General features: G+C 39.8%; 1 protein-coding gene across 1 annotated transcript; it reads left to right on the top strand.

The window, feature by feature from the left end:
• Window positions 1-16,899: 16,899 nt before the first annotated feature.
• Window positions 16,900-17,496, top strand: LOC110943686. Its single transcript, XM_022185420.1, has one exon. The coding sequence runs from the start codon at window positions 16,900-16,902 to the stop codon at window positions 17,494-17,496; it is 597 nt and encodes a 198-aa protein (XP_022041112.1).
• Window positions 17,497-18,668: the final 1,172 nt, after the last annotated feature.

The following is an 18,668-nucleotide window of genomic DNA, read 5'->3' as shown; positions in this document are numbered from 1 at the left end:
TAGGGTTTCTAAACCAGCCGCCGCTAGCATAGCCGCCACCGCCGCCAGTCTATAACTCCGATTAGGGCTCCGATTTGAAGACATCTTCTGCAGAAATCGCGACTAGGGTTTGTCAACCCAGTAGTCGCCGCCGCTGCCGCTCATCTTCCAGTCGCCGCTAGCACAGCCGCCGCCTAGGTTGTAGAGCAGGGTGCGTCTAGGAGGAAGAAGAGAGCAGAGTTTTCTTTTGTTTTGTTCTGTGGGGAAGAAGAAGCACAGTACGTGCTCCATTTCTTTTTGGTGGAGGATTGAAGTTTCTCAATTTGACCAAGGAGGCCCCTCAACTTTAAACAAAGAAGAAAATTTAACAAGCAGGTGTTTAGTCCGTTTGTTTGAAGATCAAAGAAACTTGAATCAGGTGTTTTCTATTTCTATTGTTTCAGTGTTGATTACAACTTATTTCGATTTCAGTTTCGTTTAGTCGTGCTTGTGTTATCATGGCAGAAGACGAGAAGGTGCAATCGGAAAGTTTGACGGGAAGAAGTTTGATTGGTGGAAGATTTTGATTGAAGCATTACTTTGTCAGAAAGACTTAGATGGAGTGCTCAAGGATGAAAGGCCAGAAAAATGTCGCAAGCAGATTGGGATAGGATGGATAAGAAAGCCAGAGTAGTGATTGTGACAACTCGAGTTTCCAAGATTCCTATTTCGCATTTATTGCACGTTCATTGGTTGTTTAGTTGTTTATTTGCACAATTAGTTGCTATGAAACTGTATACGTTTTAATGCAATAAAGTGTATTGTGATTGTGCGTGGTTATGTATTAATTATGAAGGATTTGTCTAATGTATGAACTTGGTGGTGAAACTGTGAAATTGTTGTGAGATGGTGTACTTGTGTAAAATATGATACCTAGGGATGTATGGAGGAATTAGTGAAACTCTAATCATTTTAACCCTAATCATTCACTAAACCTCACACAAAACCAAAACACGTACTTTCACTTTCTTTGGTTCTCTCTGGCAATCATCACCATCATCATTGGCACAAGATATTCATCACCCTTGATTCCACACTTTCTCTAGAATCAATACAAGGTAATTGTTTACTGATTGCTTGATTATTATCAATTCTTGATTCTTGTGATTCTTGTTAAAACCCTAGTTCTTCATATGATATTCTCTGTGATTATCGATTTGATTCTGATTATGGTGATAATGATGTTGAATTGTCGTTTAATCGATTGCCGATGATTAAGATGCATGATGTATTAATACTGTTGATTGTTAACTTGATTATTACACTATGAAAATGTATGAAATTAGGGTTTTGGAACGATGAACGTAACTGGTGATTGAAGGAAACGTAACTGTTGAAATTGTTACAATGGAAATTGGATATCTCATGTTTATGTTTGTCCGAGCTTTTGAAAGATGAACCATTGTCCGACCTTTAATGATATAATGCATGTCTGAGTTTCTTTAAAATGACATATGTCCGACTTTTGTGTAATGCATGCTAGTCCGAATTTCATTTAAGAGGTAAAGGTCCGACTTTTTGTAGATTACATGGTCCGACCTTTGTTAGCGAACATGGTCCGAAATTCTTAAAGTGTTATGTGTGTGTGTCCGAGCTTTAAACCAAGGACAAGATTGTCCGAGTTTTGAGTGGTGATTAGCCTTGTCCGAATATTGTAAGGGCTTTTAATTTGTCCGACTTTTACAAACATGTCCGACCTTTTTGTTAAATGTCAAGGGTTATGTCAGACTTTTAAAAATCATGCAACAAGGGTCCGAATTTTTGGTTTAGGGGACACCCCCTCCTTGTCCGAGTTTTAAGGGGCATGGCCCTGTCCGAATTTTTAAGGGGGGACACCCCTGGTCCGACTTTCACACTAGGGAAGGGAGTCAGAGTTTTGGGCACCTCTTGTCCGAGTTTTTAGGTAAGGAAGCCCCCCCCCTGTCCGACTTTGTGTGATGATTATATTGAAGCCATGAGTTGTATGTTAAATAATGTGAATCTGTTAAAGATATGTATCTTACTTTGCTAAGCCACTAACTCCGTTAAACCTGTTATGTTTATTAACGCTGTTAAATATGTTAAGTATGTTAACTATGTTAACTCTGTTATGATAACTACGTTATGTGAGTTAACTGTAATATGTTTCTGATTAACTCTGTTATGCATGTGAACTATGCAAAGTGTATTAATCCAGTTAAGTGCGGATGATATTGTTAGATTAAATTGAGAAAGCCTTTATGTGAAACGTGGATTGTATGAATGTGATTAACTAACGTATGATGCATGATATCAACTGTCAAACATACTCTGTGGTATTAATTGCATGTGAAACTTTACGAACTTGAACTGATCAAGTATACGTGCTTACTATAGGACTTGATTGATTATTTGCTAGCACATAGTTAAGCATACCGAGCAAACCAAGGTGAGTTCACACAGCCAAGGCATGGGGTTCCCAGGGTGGGAATGGGATTTGATTATTTACTTGTACTTACCTAGATAATGGAAATTAGTGATATGATCCTCGGGGAGGAAGGTTATTGATAAGATACGACTAGACTAGTGATACTTATAGAACTGATCTTCGCACACATGCCAGGGTTGGCTGCGATAATATGACTAATCTTCGCACACATGCCTAGGAAGGCTGCGAACTATACACAAAAACTTCGCACAGGTGCCGGGTGGCCGCGATACGAATATACCTAGTCTAGAATACTTGAGAACTTTCCCTAATCTTCGCATACATGCCTAGAGGGCTGCGATACGAACTAATATGATACATGACCTAATGAACGAACACAAGGCTCACAATACGGATACCATAACTAAACAATAAACATTTCACTTGGGAAACCCCCACCATCTATGGATATGTTTGGGAAACAGGGTAAACTGGTTAATCATGTTTTCAATTATGGGAAACCCCCACGGCAAGTAAGCCAACTAAAGACAAACTATGTTTTCGTAAAACACTTAAAACGAACATCCAACTGTGAACTCGCTCAACATTGTTGTTGACTCTCTGTTACCTGCCTTGCAGGCTTATAGGTGCACATCCAAGGAACTTGCTGTCTGGGAAGCTGGAGTGGTCATAGGTCGAGACACATGGAAACGCAACACAAGAACTAAGAACTTACATGTGGTTTTATAAACACTCATTGATTTAAATATGCTTCCGCTGTAAACTGTGAAATATTGTAATATTGTAACACTTGTTGTTTATAAATGAAAGTATTATTCACCTATTCTTATGAGTTCAATGTGATTGATGGTTAAGATCCTGGTCAGTCACGCCTCCAAGCGGTGGTACTCCGCATGTGGATTTTGGGGGTGTGACAGATTGGTATCAGAGCCATTGGTTATAGTGAACTTGGTTTTAAAAAGGGGAAACTGTTTTTGTAAAACCAGACTATAACCGGACAGATTCTGAAAACGGGAATACGACCATGACACTCAGCTCCAGATTGCAAGGTTCGTCTTTCTTATACTCATTGTACTACATAACTAGTGAACACCTACATACGATATTGCATGGATTGCACGTTTAGCACACCGATATGAATTCATGAACACTTTCACGTAATAAGTGATCGATAGGGTGGTCTTTCCCTAAACCTTCATAACCTACGCTATGTGATACTCTTTGATTCCTACTTGAGTGTGGGGACCCATTTGACATGAGTTAAGAGGAGCTGAGATGAACATGCAAATCACAATATTATTGTGGGTGCACTTATAATAATAATGTGGGGTGCATGTGAGTCCAAGTAAGGCTTAACAAGTGGAAAAGGGGTTCTGTCCTGTTATTTGATCAATATGAAACATAACCAACCTATAGGGGCCATAGCAGTAATTGTCTCCCTACTCAAACTTAAACGTGAACTTCTCCATTATCGTTGGATTCTTTCGAAACTCGATGTTGTCGAGTGTTACCTGAACACCCATTAGAACATCTAGCGAACCGTGTAGAATGTTAGGTGCTTATACGAACGTCCCTGAGTTGGATGTCCTCGTGTCGAATGATTGAACGAAATTTACCCTACTCCTCCTCGTTTTCTAAAACTCATGGATTGACGTCTCCGAATCCCGAAGTGTGATCACTTCCGCAACACTCTCGTATCAGATAGCTAACCACTTGAACCACTCGTAACGACGACGGACAGGAGGATGAGCGTAGCACCTTACCGACCTATGTACGGGTTAAGTTAAAACATCATCAACCCAAGGAACAATGACAGATTTGGGAGCTCTAGCAGCAGTAGCAACAACTCTGGATGTGGTACTCGCGATGGGTAATTAGGATTGGTATGGACAACACCAATATTGTAACAACATGGTGGTCTTCGTGCTCTTAGTAATAATTCACTTCGTCACTGTTCGGCTCAACTTTAGTACATCTCGAAACCGAACCTGCTATGGAAACGACAGATGGCGAGCCTATTGAAACCTCATATGGGTGTAGGAATGCAAACTCGACCTTGTGGGACAAGTGATCAGCATCGACCATCCTTCTGCTACCCTTGATAGATTTGACGCATTAGCCATGTGGACTGGCTACCCAGATATCGTATGCATACACTCAGTGAGGAGAAAACTTTGTACGAGAAATGTTACCTCTTGCAGCGTGTCAGAGTGGAACAACGGTTAACTTCATTTCAGCAAGAAGGGCCAGGAGTGTCTACGGAAGAATTACCCTGCAATGTTAACCCTCAACACGGATGTCAAGACTAAGGAAAGAAGGATCGAGGATTCCTCAATTATACGTGACTTCTCCCTAAGTGTTACCAGAAGAACTGTCAGGTTTATCTACACATTGTCAAGTGGGATGTCAGACCCGTATCATGCTAGAAGTAGCCTTTGTTATTAGTACATCTTATTACCTTACACCAGGAAGGTCGTAGGAACTGCCTAAGCAACTTCAGGAATTAATGGACTCGAGTTTCGTCGGATCTAGTTTTCGCTTTAAGGAGCCCCCGTTATACCCGTGAAGAGAAGTTTTTCCGCACGTGTTATGATTATCGAGAACTCAACAAAGTGACGGTGAAGAACCGCTATCCTCCTCCACGAATTGATGATTTATTCGACCAGTTACAAGGGTCGAGCTACTACTCCAAGATAGACTTGAGGTCAGGATTACCACCAGCTGAGAGTCCGGGATGAGGACATCTCCGAGACATCATTCAGAACTCGCTACGGTCACTACGAGTTTCTAGTCATGCCATTTGGGCTTACGAACGCGCCTGCAGTTTTCATGGATCTTATGAACAGGGTGTGCAAACCGTACTTAGACAAGTTCGTGATTGTTTTTATCGACGACATTCTGATCTACTCCAAGAGTCAGGAGGAACACGAGTAGCACCTGCGTCTTATCTTGGAACTTCTTCGAAAGGGGCAACTGTACGCCAAGTTTTCAAAATGCGACTTCTGGCTTTGTGAAGTCCATGTCTTAGGCCATGTGGTGAACAGGGATGGGATTCATGTCGATCCATCCTAGGTAGATTCGATCAGGAACTGGCCTGCACCACGTACACCAACGGAAATACGCCAATTCTTGGGTTTGGCGGGATATTACAGACGGTTCATCAAGGATTTCTCAAAGATTGCCCAGCCGCTTACACTACTGACACAGAAGGGTGTCATCTACAGTTGGGGCAACACTCAGGAAACTGCTTGTCAGCACCTAAAGGATAGACTTTACAGTGCACCTATCCTCTCATTGCCAGAGGGCACGGACGATTTGGTGGTCTATTGTGATGCACCCATTCAGGGTCTTGGATGTGTGTTAATGCAGCACGACAAGGTCATCGCTTACGCTTCGCGCCAACTTAAGGTTCACGAACGGAACTACACGACACACGATTTAGAGCTGGGAGCTGTTGTTTTCGCGCTTAAGATATGGCGACACTACCTGTACGGTACCAGGTGCACTATTTACACCGATCACAGGAGTCTCGAGCATATCCTTAAGCAAAAGGATTTGAACATGCGTCAACGTCGATGGGTTGAACTACTTAATGATTACGAATGCGCCATCAAGTACCATCCAGGCAAAGCCAACGTTGTGGCTGACGCTCTCAGTCGAAAGGACACTCTACCTAGGCGCGTACGAGCGCTACAGCTTACGATTCAGTCTAGTCTTCCTGCACAGATACGAAATGCTCAGGTAGAAGCATTGAAACCAGAAAACGTCAGGGCTGAAGCCCTACGCGGCTCAAGGCAACGACTAGAACAGAAGGCAGACGGCGCCCATTATGTAACGGGGCGTATTTGGGTCCCACTTTATGGCGGTCTACGCGAACTTGTGATGGACGAAGCGCACAAGTCTCACTACTCAGTACATCCAGGGTCGGATAAAATGTACCATGACATCAGAACTACGTATTGGTGGCCTAGCATGAAGGCCCACATCGCTACCTATGTCAGCAGGTGCTTGACCTGTGCAAGAGTCAAGGCAGAGTATCAGAAACCAGCAGGCTTACTTCAGGAACCAAAGATACCACAGTGGAAATGGGAGGAAATTTCCATGGATTTTGTTACAAGCCTACCTAGATCTCAGCGTGGGAACGATACTATTTGGGTGATCGTGGATCGACTCACCAAGTCTGCTCATTTCTTGGCAATCAAAGAAACAGACAAGTTTTCCACATTAGCAGACATCTACTTGAAAGAAGTGGTCTCGAGGCACGGGGTGCCCACCTCTATTATTTCGGATCGGGATGCACGATTCACGTCAGAACTATGGCAAGCAATGCACAAAGCTTTTGGCTCTCGATTAGACATGAGCACAGCCTATCACCCTTAGACGGATGGGCAGTCTGAGCGCACGATTCAAACCCTAGAAGACATGCTTCGGGCATGTGTTATTGATTTCGGCAACAGCTGGGAAAAGCACCTCCCGTTAGTGGAGTTTTCGTACAATAACAGCTACCACACCAGCATACAAGCCGCTCCATTCGAGGCATTGTACGGACGTAAATGCCGGTCACCTCTCTGTTGGGCAGAGGTGGGGGATAGTCAGATTGCAGGTCCAGAAATGGTAGTTGACGCTACTGAACGAATAGCACAGATACGACAACGTATGGCGGCAGCTCGCGACCGTCAGAAAAGCTACGCGGATAAGCGTAGGAAGCCATTGGAATTTCAGGTCGGGGACCGGGTTTTACTTAAAGTCTCACCCTGGAAGGGTGTGGTTCGATTTGGTAAACGAGGCAAGCTCAATCCACGGTATGTTGGACCGTTCGAAATCACTGAAAGAATAGGCAAGGTAGCCTACAGACTAAACCTACCAGCTGAACTCGGTGCAGTTCACAACGTATTCCACGTGTCGAATCTGAAGAAGTGCCTGTCAGATGAGACCCTCATAGTTCCTTTTAAGGAACTCACTATCGACGAGCGGTTGCAGTTCATCGAGGAACCAGTTGAAATCACGGACCGGGATGTCAAGGTCCTCAAGAACACTAGAACACCTCTTGTACGAGTTCGTTGGAACTCCCGTCGTGGCCCAGAGTATACCTGGGAACGAGAAGATCAAATGGAACTCAAGTATCCCCAGTTATTCGAAAACCGTGCAACCACTACTGAGGCAGAAGCTACTACTGCATAATTTCGGGACGAATTTCCAAATCAACGGGGGGATGATGTGACACCCCAGGAAAACCAGTAAACGATACAACTTACCTAGCTTCCTCAGTAACCGCATGCTAAATTTCGGGACGAAATTTCTTTCAAGTTGGGGATAATGTGACAACTCGAGTTTCCAAGATTCCTATTTCGCATTTATTGCACGTTCATTGGTTGTTTAGTTGTTTATTTGCACAATTAGTTGCTATGAAACTGTATACGTTTTAATGCAATAAAGTGTATTGTGATTGTGCGTGGTTATGTATTAATTATGAAGGATTTGTCTAATGTATGAACTTAGTGGTGAAACTGTGAAATTGTTGTGAGATGGTGTACTTGTGTAAAATATGATACCTAGGGATGTATGGAGGAATTAGTGAAACTCTAATCATTTTAACCCTAATCATTCACTAAACCTCACACAAAACCAAAACACGTACTTTCACTTTCTTTGGTTCTCTCTGGCAATCATCACCATCATCATTGGCACAAGATATTCATCACCCTTGATTCCACACTTTCTCTAGAATTGTGTTACAAGGTAATTGTTTACTGATTGCTTGATTATTATCAATTCTTGATTCTTGTGATTCTTGTTAAAACCCTAGTTCTTCATATGATATTCTCTGTGATTATCGATTTGATTCTGATTATGGTGATAATGATGTTGAATTGTCATTTAATCGATTGCCGATGATTAAGATGCATGATGTATTAATACTGTTGATTGTTAACTTGTTTATTACACTATGAAAATGTATGAAATTAGGGTTTTGGAACGATGAACGTAACTGTTGAAATTGTTACAATGGAAATTGGATATCTCATGTTTATGTTTGTCCGAGCTTTTGAAAGATGAATCATTGTCCGACCTTTAATGATATAATGCATGTCTGAGTTTCCTTAAAATGACATATGTCCGACTTTTGTGTAATGCATGCTAGTCCGAATTTCATTTAAGAGGTAAAGGTTCGACTTTTTGTAGATTACATGGTCCGGCCTTTATTAGTGAACATGGTCCGAAATTCTTAAAGTGTTATGTGTGTGTGTCCGAGCTTTAAACCAAGGACAAGATTGTCCGAGTTTTGAGTGGTGATTAGCCTTGTCCGAATATTGTAAGGGCTTTTAATTTGTCCGACTTTTACAAACAGGTCCGACCTTTTTGTTAAATGTCAAGGGTTATGTCAGACTTTTAAAAATCATGCAACAAGGGTCCGTATTTTTGGTTTAGGGGACACCCCCCTCCTTGTCCGAGTTTTAAGGGGCATGGCCCTGTCCGAATTTTTAAGGGGGGACACCCCTGGTTCGACTTTCACACTAGGGAAGGGAGTCAGAGTTTTGGCCACCTCTTGTCCGAGTTTTTAGGTAAGGAAGCCCCCCCCCTGTCCGACTTTGTGTGATGATTATATTGAAGCCATGAGTTGTATGTTAAATAATGTGAATCTGTTAAAGATATGTATGTTACTTTGCTAAGCCACTAACTCCGTTAAACCTGTTATGTTTATTAACGCTGTTAAATATGATAAGTATGTTAACTATGTTAACTCTGTTATGATAACTACGTTATGTGAGTTAACTGTAATATGTTTCTGATTAACTCTGTTATGCATGTGAACTATGCAAAGTGTATTAATCCAGTTAAGTGCGGATGATATTGTTAGATTAAGTTGAGAAAGCCTTTATGCGAAACGTGGATTGTATGAATGTGATTAACTGACGTATGATGCATGATATCAACTGTCAAACATACTCTGTGGTATTAATTGCATGTGAAACTTTACGAACTTGAACTGATCAAGTATACGTGCTTACTATAGGACTTGATTGATTATTTGCTAGCACATAGTTAAGCATACCGAGCAAACCAAGGTGAGTTCACACAGCCAAGGCATGGGGTTCCCAGGGTGGGAATGGGATTTGATTATTTACTTGTACTTACCTAGATAATGGAAATTAGTGATATGATCCTCGGGGAGGAAGGTTATTGATAAGATACGACTAGACTAGTGATACTTATAGAACTGATCTTCGCACACACGCCGGGGTTGGCTGCGATAATATGACTGATCTTCGCACACATGCCAGGGTTGGCTGCGATAATATGACTAATCTTCGCACACATGCCTAGGAAGGCTGCGAACTATACGCAAAAACTTCGCACAGGTGCCGGGTGGCCGCAATACGAATATACCTAGTCTAGAATACTTGAGAACTTTCCCTAATCTTCGCATACATGCCTAGAGGGCTGTGATACGAACTAATACGATACATGACCTAATGAACGAACACAAGGCTCACAATACGGATACCATAACTAAACAATAAACATTTCACTTGGGAAACCCCCACCATCTATGGATATGTTTGGGAAACAGGGTAAACTGGTTAATCATGTTTTCAATTATGGGAAACCCCCACGGCAAGTAAGCCAACTAAAGACAAACTATGTTTTCGTAAAACACTTAAAACGAACATCCAACTGTGAACTCGCTCAACATTGTTGTTGACTCTCTATTACATGCCTTGCAGGCTTATAGGTGCACATCCAAGGAACTTGCTGTCTGGGAAGCTGGAGTGGTCATGGGTCGAGACACATGGAAACGCAACACAAGAACTAAGAACTTACATGTGGTTTTATAAACACTCATTGATTTAAATATGCTTCCGCTGTAAACTGTGAAATATTGTAATATTGTAACACTTGTTGTTTATTAATGTAAGTATTATTCACCTATTCTTATGAGTTCAATGTGATTGATGGTTAAGATCCTGGTCAGTCACGCCTCCAAGCGGTGGTACTCCGCATGTGGATTTTGGGGGTGTGACAGTGATAACGCTTTCTCTATCAGAGAACGTTGCATTCAACATCTAGAAGGAGACCTCGGCTAGAGGAATGATGGCATCATTATCGAATATCTATGAGAAGCCTTCTGCACCGAACAAGGTTTATCTTATTCGAGAGCTTGTGAATACCAGGATGAGGGAAGGTGATTCAGTTACAGCGCACATCAATAACTTAAACGCGATATTGTCTCGGTTGGTGTCTGTGAACATCAAGTTTGATGATGAGGTTCAAGCCCTATTGTTATTGTCCTCATTACCCGATAGTTGGTCCGGAACCATAACTGCTATTACGAGCTCTTCAGATATGAGCAAGTTTACATTTGTGAAGATGCGGGATCTTATTCTGGGCGAAGATGTCAGAAGAAGAAATTTAGGTGGATCACCGGGTGATTTAATGCATGTTGGCAGAGGTAGGAAGAATAACAGAAGTAGTGGCAGTAAGAACCAGAAGAGGAGTCAGTCCAGGGCTCGAAATGATGTGACCTGTTGGAACTGTAAAGAGGATGGACATTTCAGGAATCAATGTCCAAACGAAAAGAAAGAAGTTAACGCCGCAGTAGACCACTCAGATGATGATCTGTAATGTGGAGAGCAGTCTGGATTCCTGGGTTGCGGATTCGGGTGCTTCATTTCACGCTACCCACAACAGTGAAGCACTACGGAATCTTAAAATTGGGGATTTTGGTAAGGTACGACTTGCAAATGATGAAGTCCTAGATGTCATAGGCATGGGTGATATTGACTTAGTTACTTATGCCGGATCTACTTGGACTTTGAGAGACGTGAGAGTCATTCCGGGCTTGAAGAAAATGATTATTTCAGTTGGGCAACTGGATGATCAGGGTCACGAGGTTAAGTTCGATAGTGGACAGTGGAAGGTAATTAAGGGAAATTTAGTAGTTGGGCGTGGCAAGAAGAGGGGCTCATTGTACATGGTCAGTGTACCGCCTGAGGGAGAGGTTATCCCAGTTCAGAAGAAGACCAAGATCCGGTTCACATAATCTCGTGGGTAGAAGAAGGTTTGCTTTGCAGATGGTAAACCCAGAGTCACAGGTCAGATTCAGGTTGAACATGCTAGAAAAGGTTCAGTAAAACCAGTCAGGGGCATTCGTGGCAGTGGGAGCATGGGTTGTGCTTCAGTTAGAGTTACCAGATGACAGTGGGTTAAGAGAACCAGTATTCTAGCTGTCAAAGTCTCTCCAGTTGATTATCTGCTTTATTCGGAGAGTGTTTGTTCTCAGAATGTTCCAGGATCGGGCACTTCGTGTCAGTAGGAGCCGACAGGGATAGAGAACGAGTCACGAGTAGTGACTGATGAGTTGAAGCTCAATGGGAGCTTCAACGAGCCTTCAGGTTAATTGATGAGAAGGCAGCCCACAACTAGTAAAGATGAAGAGTTTACAGAGGTACTTATGAAGATGAAGTTGCATGGAGTGCAGTTTGAAGTCGTCAAAGCCTCCAAGTAGGAGATTGTTGGGTTGTGGAGGATTTAACTAGAAAGTGTCAAAGCAACAGATAACTCAGATGACAAGATAACTCATTTGGGTTATGCCTTAGCTAAAACTGATAACCCAGAAGCCCAGATAACTCGTCTGGGTTGTGGCAACTGATAACCTAGATGTGGGTTGTGAAGTTCTTGTTTAGAGCTAAGGTTTGTTTGTTACTATAGCTTAAAGTCAACAACCCTAATTGTATCCCCTATAAATACTTCTCATTCATGTACTGTAACTTTTGAGCACCTAATACAAAGAAGAACTAGTTGTGGAGAGTTGATGTTGGTTAGATTAGACCGAACCACTATAAATCTTGTGTTCTTGTTCTTGTGCTTTAGAGTGTGTGTGCTTGCTGCAGATTATTCTAGTGTTCGTGTGATTCGTGTTCTGACCCTAACATGAGCTTACCTTTGTGCTTTCTCTTTTTCATCATGATGAAGTCATCTTCCTTTGGTGGGGTTTAGGTCCAAGTTGTTGGTTTCGTCCATAACCATGCTATCCTCTTTAGGCTTTTTTTTGCACAAAGTGGATGAATGACCAAAACACATAGTACTGGGCGATAGTGCGAGAAGTTAAATTCAACATAATGTGATTATCCACATAGTCAAGACTTATATTTGACATTATCTGAAAAGGGGCACGAGAAACTAAAAGATTCACCAAAATGTCTCATTTCTACATGTAAATTCTCATTTTGTGGCATGGCAATAATGATTCCATTAGTTCGACGTGTTGATCGGTGGCGATAAAGATCCTTTAGTTTGTCATGTTGTCGGTTTTGTATATACATAATGGAAAACATGATAAAGCATGTGTACCTGTCACAATAGAGAGACTAGTAACTGCAGCAGAGATTGATGTAAACAACATCTTTGTCAGATTGGTCGAGGTCCTGTTTAGGGTTCCCGATCAGTCAAAAATCCAATTAACCTAGGTAGCTAGGTAATTCAAGTATCATATCCACGAAGCGCATGTGGTTAGTATCACACTAGTTGTTTTATTAGCTAAACTATTTACAATACAAATGTACAAAACAATTATGAAGTTTACTAATTATCTTGAAGGTTGATTAATTGGTTTGGAATCGAAGGAAGATCCCGTTTTAAATTATACGAACCACGAACTAAAGCTTTGATATAACTAAAACAATGATTATATGGTTTAGTAACAATAGTCAATAATAAGAAAAACAATCACACGCGGGCTCGAGTTAATAAACAATCAAGGTTAAATCACATGATTAGATTTGGAATTGAAGTGATCAACAATCATCAACATCACTCAATGGACAAATGTATGCTTTATCAATCAAGAGCATTAACAAACCCTAAATTAAATGAAAGTTTAATTAGTAGAATTGATTTTACAATGCTGCAAGAAATCTAAACAATCATGAATGCAAGACAATACTATCACAATCAAGAAAATCATTCCAATATACAATCACAACATTAACAAACCATAAACTAATTAGTGTAATAAGAACCCTAGAAAGCTTTCAAAATCTACACCCAGGGTGAAACTTGATGGATTAGCCTCCAATCTTCATGAAGTGCATCTTGTAATCTTTAATTTGCGGCTTGCAATCTTCAATCAGATGGATAGATGGTGATTTCGATGTTTGAGGTGATAAAAGATGATTAGAAAAGGCTCCAAGAACCTCATTGTAACTCCCAATTCGAATCATGGTCAAATCAAGGCATTAATCTCGAATTGAATGACAAAAGACCAAAAATCCATGTTTTGAAACAGCTAACGGCGTAGCTAAGGGGGTTTAAGCTCGTCAACAACGGCTTAAGATGGCCGATGCCCTCAGTTTTTGCCTATGGCTGGCCTACGGGCTAACATGGCGTCGGTGACGGGCCTGAACCCCGTCGTCGACGCAGGCAAACATCCAAACAGCCTCTGTTTCTTCGAGTCTAGTCCCCTTAGCTCCATTCCAAAGCTTCGTTAAGCGTCCAAAATGCACCTTAAACATATCAAAGCTTGCAACCACACAAACCATATCAAAGTAGTGCATTCAAGAACTCAAATTCACATTATTTAGCGAATTTAAACACGAAAAGCTAAGGAGTTTCGACCACCTATCAACAGTTAGGATGGTGATTATGAGTTCTTGATGAACTTGGTTTTGGGAGAGAGAGGTGAGGACGAATTTAGTGTATGTGTTGATATTAATGTATGTAATTATTAATCTATCTAGTAATCTCCTTTATATACACCCACGGGAAACTTTTTATTAGTTAGGAAGGGTAATTATGTACATCAAACAATTATCAGCTAATATATTAAGGTATAATCAATATTTTGATCTATTAATCATAACAATTATTAATGAAGACCATATAACTATATAACTTATACATATTTAATCTTACACGCCGATTTATAGGGATGTTACAAAAGACTTTTTTTAGGCTTTTTGATGATCGATAGATGATATGTAAATTTTGGTGTGTAAAAAAGCTAGAGAGAGAAAAGTGAGGGTGTGAAAACGTGTGTCCTATATCCGGTCTCATATCTGTTCGTTCTCAATTTCTCATAACTTGCCAGATATTGAGTATACCGTTACCTTGTTAAAATTTCACCAATGGGCAGTGGGACTCCTAGTTACATTTTTTTAATATTTTTAAATATAATTTTATTACCCAAGAGTTTATAAATATAGAAACTCATTGTTGTAAAACAAGGCCTCGGAGGCTGAGTAATCGCTACAAGGTAGGATGCCAAGCCCCGAGTACTCTTCCTAGGCCGAGTACTTCCCGGGTAATTTCAACCTAGGCCAACTACTTACCGAGTACTCTCAACTCCGACTAGGGAGCAACTAGCGACTTTTGCGACCATGTAAAACCTAATAGTAGAGGAATTAGTAGATTACTATTAGCCACGGACAAAGAAAACTAAAGGGCCAATGTTTACGAGAAATAAGAGAGATGGTGTGTAAAATTTTGTCCTATACCCGGTTTCATATTTGTTAGGTCCTCGGTTCTCATTAGTTAGAGGGTATTTGGTATGCCGTTACTTTATTAAATTTACCCATTGGGTAGTGGGACTCCCAGTTACATTTTTTAATCTTTTTTTTTATAAAATTTTATTACCCAAGAAATTATAAATAAAAAAACTAAATGTCGATGAATTAGTAGATTACTCTATTAGCCATGGACAAAAAAATTAAAGGGCTAAGGTTTACGGGTATAGTTCGGGTTTTTTGGTTAATCGAGGTAGGTATATCTAACACTATACTCGTCACATATTGTAAAACTCATCTCATACCCATCCAACACCCGAATACCCATCTCATTACCTATTCCGAATGTTCCGAGTTTTCCTATTGGATTTAGGTTGGTTTGAACGAGTCTATGTAGTATTTGTTGATGAGAAAATTCTCATAAAATCTTATATTCTTTTGAAGTGGGAATATACAAAAAGAATCTCATTCGGTTCTTCCATCAATGAGCATAGTTATGTGCATAAATATGGACCTGGATTAAAGAAATTATCTTGTTAATGAATGACCAATAGGTGAGAAGAGAAAGAAGCAGCGAGACGATGATGAATTTGGAAGAAGCAATGCACGTCAGGGGTGATGGGATTAAGAAAAAGTGACGTGGAAGAAGTGTGTAACTCAAATACAGATGAGATGAGTGAACGACCGGAAAATATAATTTTAAAACCCAACATCTTAAATTAGAATTTCCATTCCCTCTTTTGATAAACCCCACATCCATAGTTCAAGACATTATTATGTTCACTTGCAACAACCCAATGTAGTGAAGAAGACACTATATTCCTAAAATATTAAAAATCCCATCACACTAAAATCAACTTGAATCCCTTCTTTTTCACTAGCAATACATGTCAACAATATCATCAATGTTTCCAAAAATAGCAAACCACATAAATATCAATTTTAATAACAACAAAAAGGGTATAATTATAATTGCACATATGAATAGAATAAATTTCCTTTTAACTCAACCATCAATCAATGAGAAGAAAAAGGTGATGTATGATCGTGTGAGACGTGATTAGAGGTGTGCACGAAATCGGGGTTTTTTGTTTTGTTGAAATACTAGTTTAGGTTTAAACTGGTTTTAGTTAGGGTGATGTACGCCAACATCGGTTTCAGATTGGATTTAGTTGGAAAAAAACCTTAACATGTTCAAATCAATTAGGGTCGGGTTGAAACGGTTTTCAGATTAAAACCAGGTTACAATACTGATTCTTGGATCAAAAACATTAAATCTATTTAAAACTTACGGTTCGGTTGATCGGTTCCTTACCGAATCGGTTTCATGCAAACCGGTTTTGGCATGGGTTTCGAGTCAGCTTATTTTTGAAACCGGTTTGGATGCTCACCTTTATGAGAAGTAATTTTGGGATTGGTTATCTCATTTTAGTCCCACTATGTAAGTGTATATATTAATATTGACCGTTAAGTTAATATGTTAGTTAGACGGTTGTTAGACAGTGGTTAGCTAGTTAGTTAGGTTTGTTATGTTTGTTTCTTCTACTTGTATATATTTGTATTAGTGCAGTAATGAGAATAAGAATCTTTTCCCCATTTTTCTTCTATCAAAATCAAGATGGTATCAGAGCAATTTGGCTCCGATTCTTTCCGATCCGTTTCTATCCTTTTCCGGTCTTCCGTTTCATTTTCCGTCTAACCTGCTCACCGGATTCTCTTTCTGATCATCTTCTCTGGTGTTTTCCTTCATTTTTTTTCTTCTTTTCTTCTTTGTTCTGTTCATCTTCATCGTTCTCTTCTTTTCAATCTCGTTTCATCAATTGATTAATCATGTCAAGTACAAGCGATACAACAACTATTACTACTCTGGATTCATCGAATCCTTTATATCTTCATCCGTCGGATCATCCTGGAATGAATTTAGTTTCAAAATCTTTTGATGGAACATGATTTGGTGCGTGGAAACGAGCGATGACAATTGCTCTTTCAGCAAAGAACAAGTTATCTTTTGTCAATGGAGTTTCAACCAGACCTAATGATTCTTCTCTTGTTCCTCAGTGGCAGAGATGTAATGACATGGTAATCTCCTGGATTCTCAATACTCTGTCTAGAGACATATCTGATAGTGTTCTTTACACTGAAACTGCATGCAAATTATGGAATGAATTGAATGATAGATATGGACAAGTGAATGGTGCTAAATTGTACCAGTTACAAAAGAGTATTTGTGAAATCTCACAAGGTAGTAATGATATAGCTACTTACTTTACCAAAATCAAAGCTATTTGGGATGAATTAAATGCTTTGAATTCTCTTCCTGATTGTTCATGTGGAGTTTCTCATGTTTTTGCCAAACGAGATGAGGATCAACGATTAGTGCAGTTTCTTATGGGATTGAATGCAAGTTATGATAGCGTTCAAAGCAACATTCTCATGATGAAACCTATTCCTTCAATAAGTACTGCTTATGCAATTCTTATTCAAGATGAGAAACAAAGAGAAATACATTCTACTAATATTTTTGCTCTGGAATCTTCATCAATGAATGTTACTGCTCAACCTTCTTAATTTAGAACTGAAAACAAGAAAGTTGTTGTTTGTTCTCACTGCAAAAAATCTGGTCATACTTCTAATAAATGTTACAGGCTTGTTGGTTTTCCAAAAGACTTCAAATTCACAAAGAACAAACGATTCTCTGCAAATAGTGCTTCTGATGTGACTGAACAAAAGGAAGAAGAAACCAATGGATTGACTTCTGATCAAATAGGTGAATTGCTGCAATTGTTACAAAAATCCTACACTGAAAAGACTGGACAAGAAGATGCCTTCAATACTTCTAAAATCAGTCGTGCCAATTTTGCAGGTATAATGGCTTGTAATTCTTCTATTCTAAAAACAAAATGGATCATTGATATAGGAGCAAGTGACCATATGTGCAATGATGACAATATTTTGTCTGGTGTTCAATATCTTTCTCAACCTATTCATATAGGTATTCCAAATGGGCAGATTATTAAAGTCCTCAAAAGAGGAACTGTTATTCTCAACTCAAATCTTTCTCTAAAAAATGTTCTCTATGTTCCTCAATTTCAACATAATCTTTTGTCCGTTCCAAACTTTGTGATGAAACCAATGGGATTGTCTATTTCACTATAACTTCTTGTGTCTTGCAGGCCCCCTCAATGATGAAGCCACTGGTTCTTGGTGAACTTCTTCATGGCTTGTATCTTCTACATCCTACATTACCTTGTTTTCCTTTGAATAAATCTTTCACATATTCTTCTTGTAATTCTGTTGTTAATAGTACTACATGGCATCAAAGACTTGGCCATTTACCACTTTATAAACTCAAACAATTGCATTTTCTTTCTGATATACATATGGATCATGTTGGTCATTGTGATATTTGTCCAAAAGCTAGGCAACACCGTTTACCTTTTCCTCATAGGCAAAGGTCCACATCACGAATTTTTGACCTGATACATGTTGATACTTATGGTCCATATTCTGTTCCAACATACAATGGTTACAGATATTTTCTTACCATTGTTGATGACTATAGTCGAACCACTTGGACACATTTATTGTCCACAAAAAGTAATGCATTTGATGTTTTACAAGGTTTTGTTGAGATGGTTGAAACCTAATTCAGTACCAAAGTTAAGTGTATTCGTTCTGATAATGCTTTTGAACTTGGGTCTGGTATTAGACAACGTGCATATCTTGTTAATAAATGTATC

Source organism: Helianthus annuus, chromosome 5, assembly GCF_002127325.2.
Source record: "Helianthus annuus cultivar XRQ/B chromosome 5, HanXRQr2.0-SUNRISE, whole genome shotgun sequence".
Classification (NCBI taxonomy): domain Eukaryota; kingdom Viridiplantae; phylum Streptophyta; class Magnoliopsida; order Asterales; family Asteraceae; genus Helianthus; species Helianthus annuus.
The sequence above is the reverse complement of the archived record's forward strand: the minus strand, read 5'-3'. Positions and strand labels throughout refer to the sequence as shown.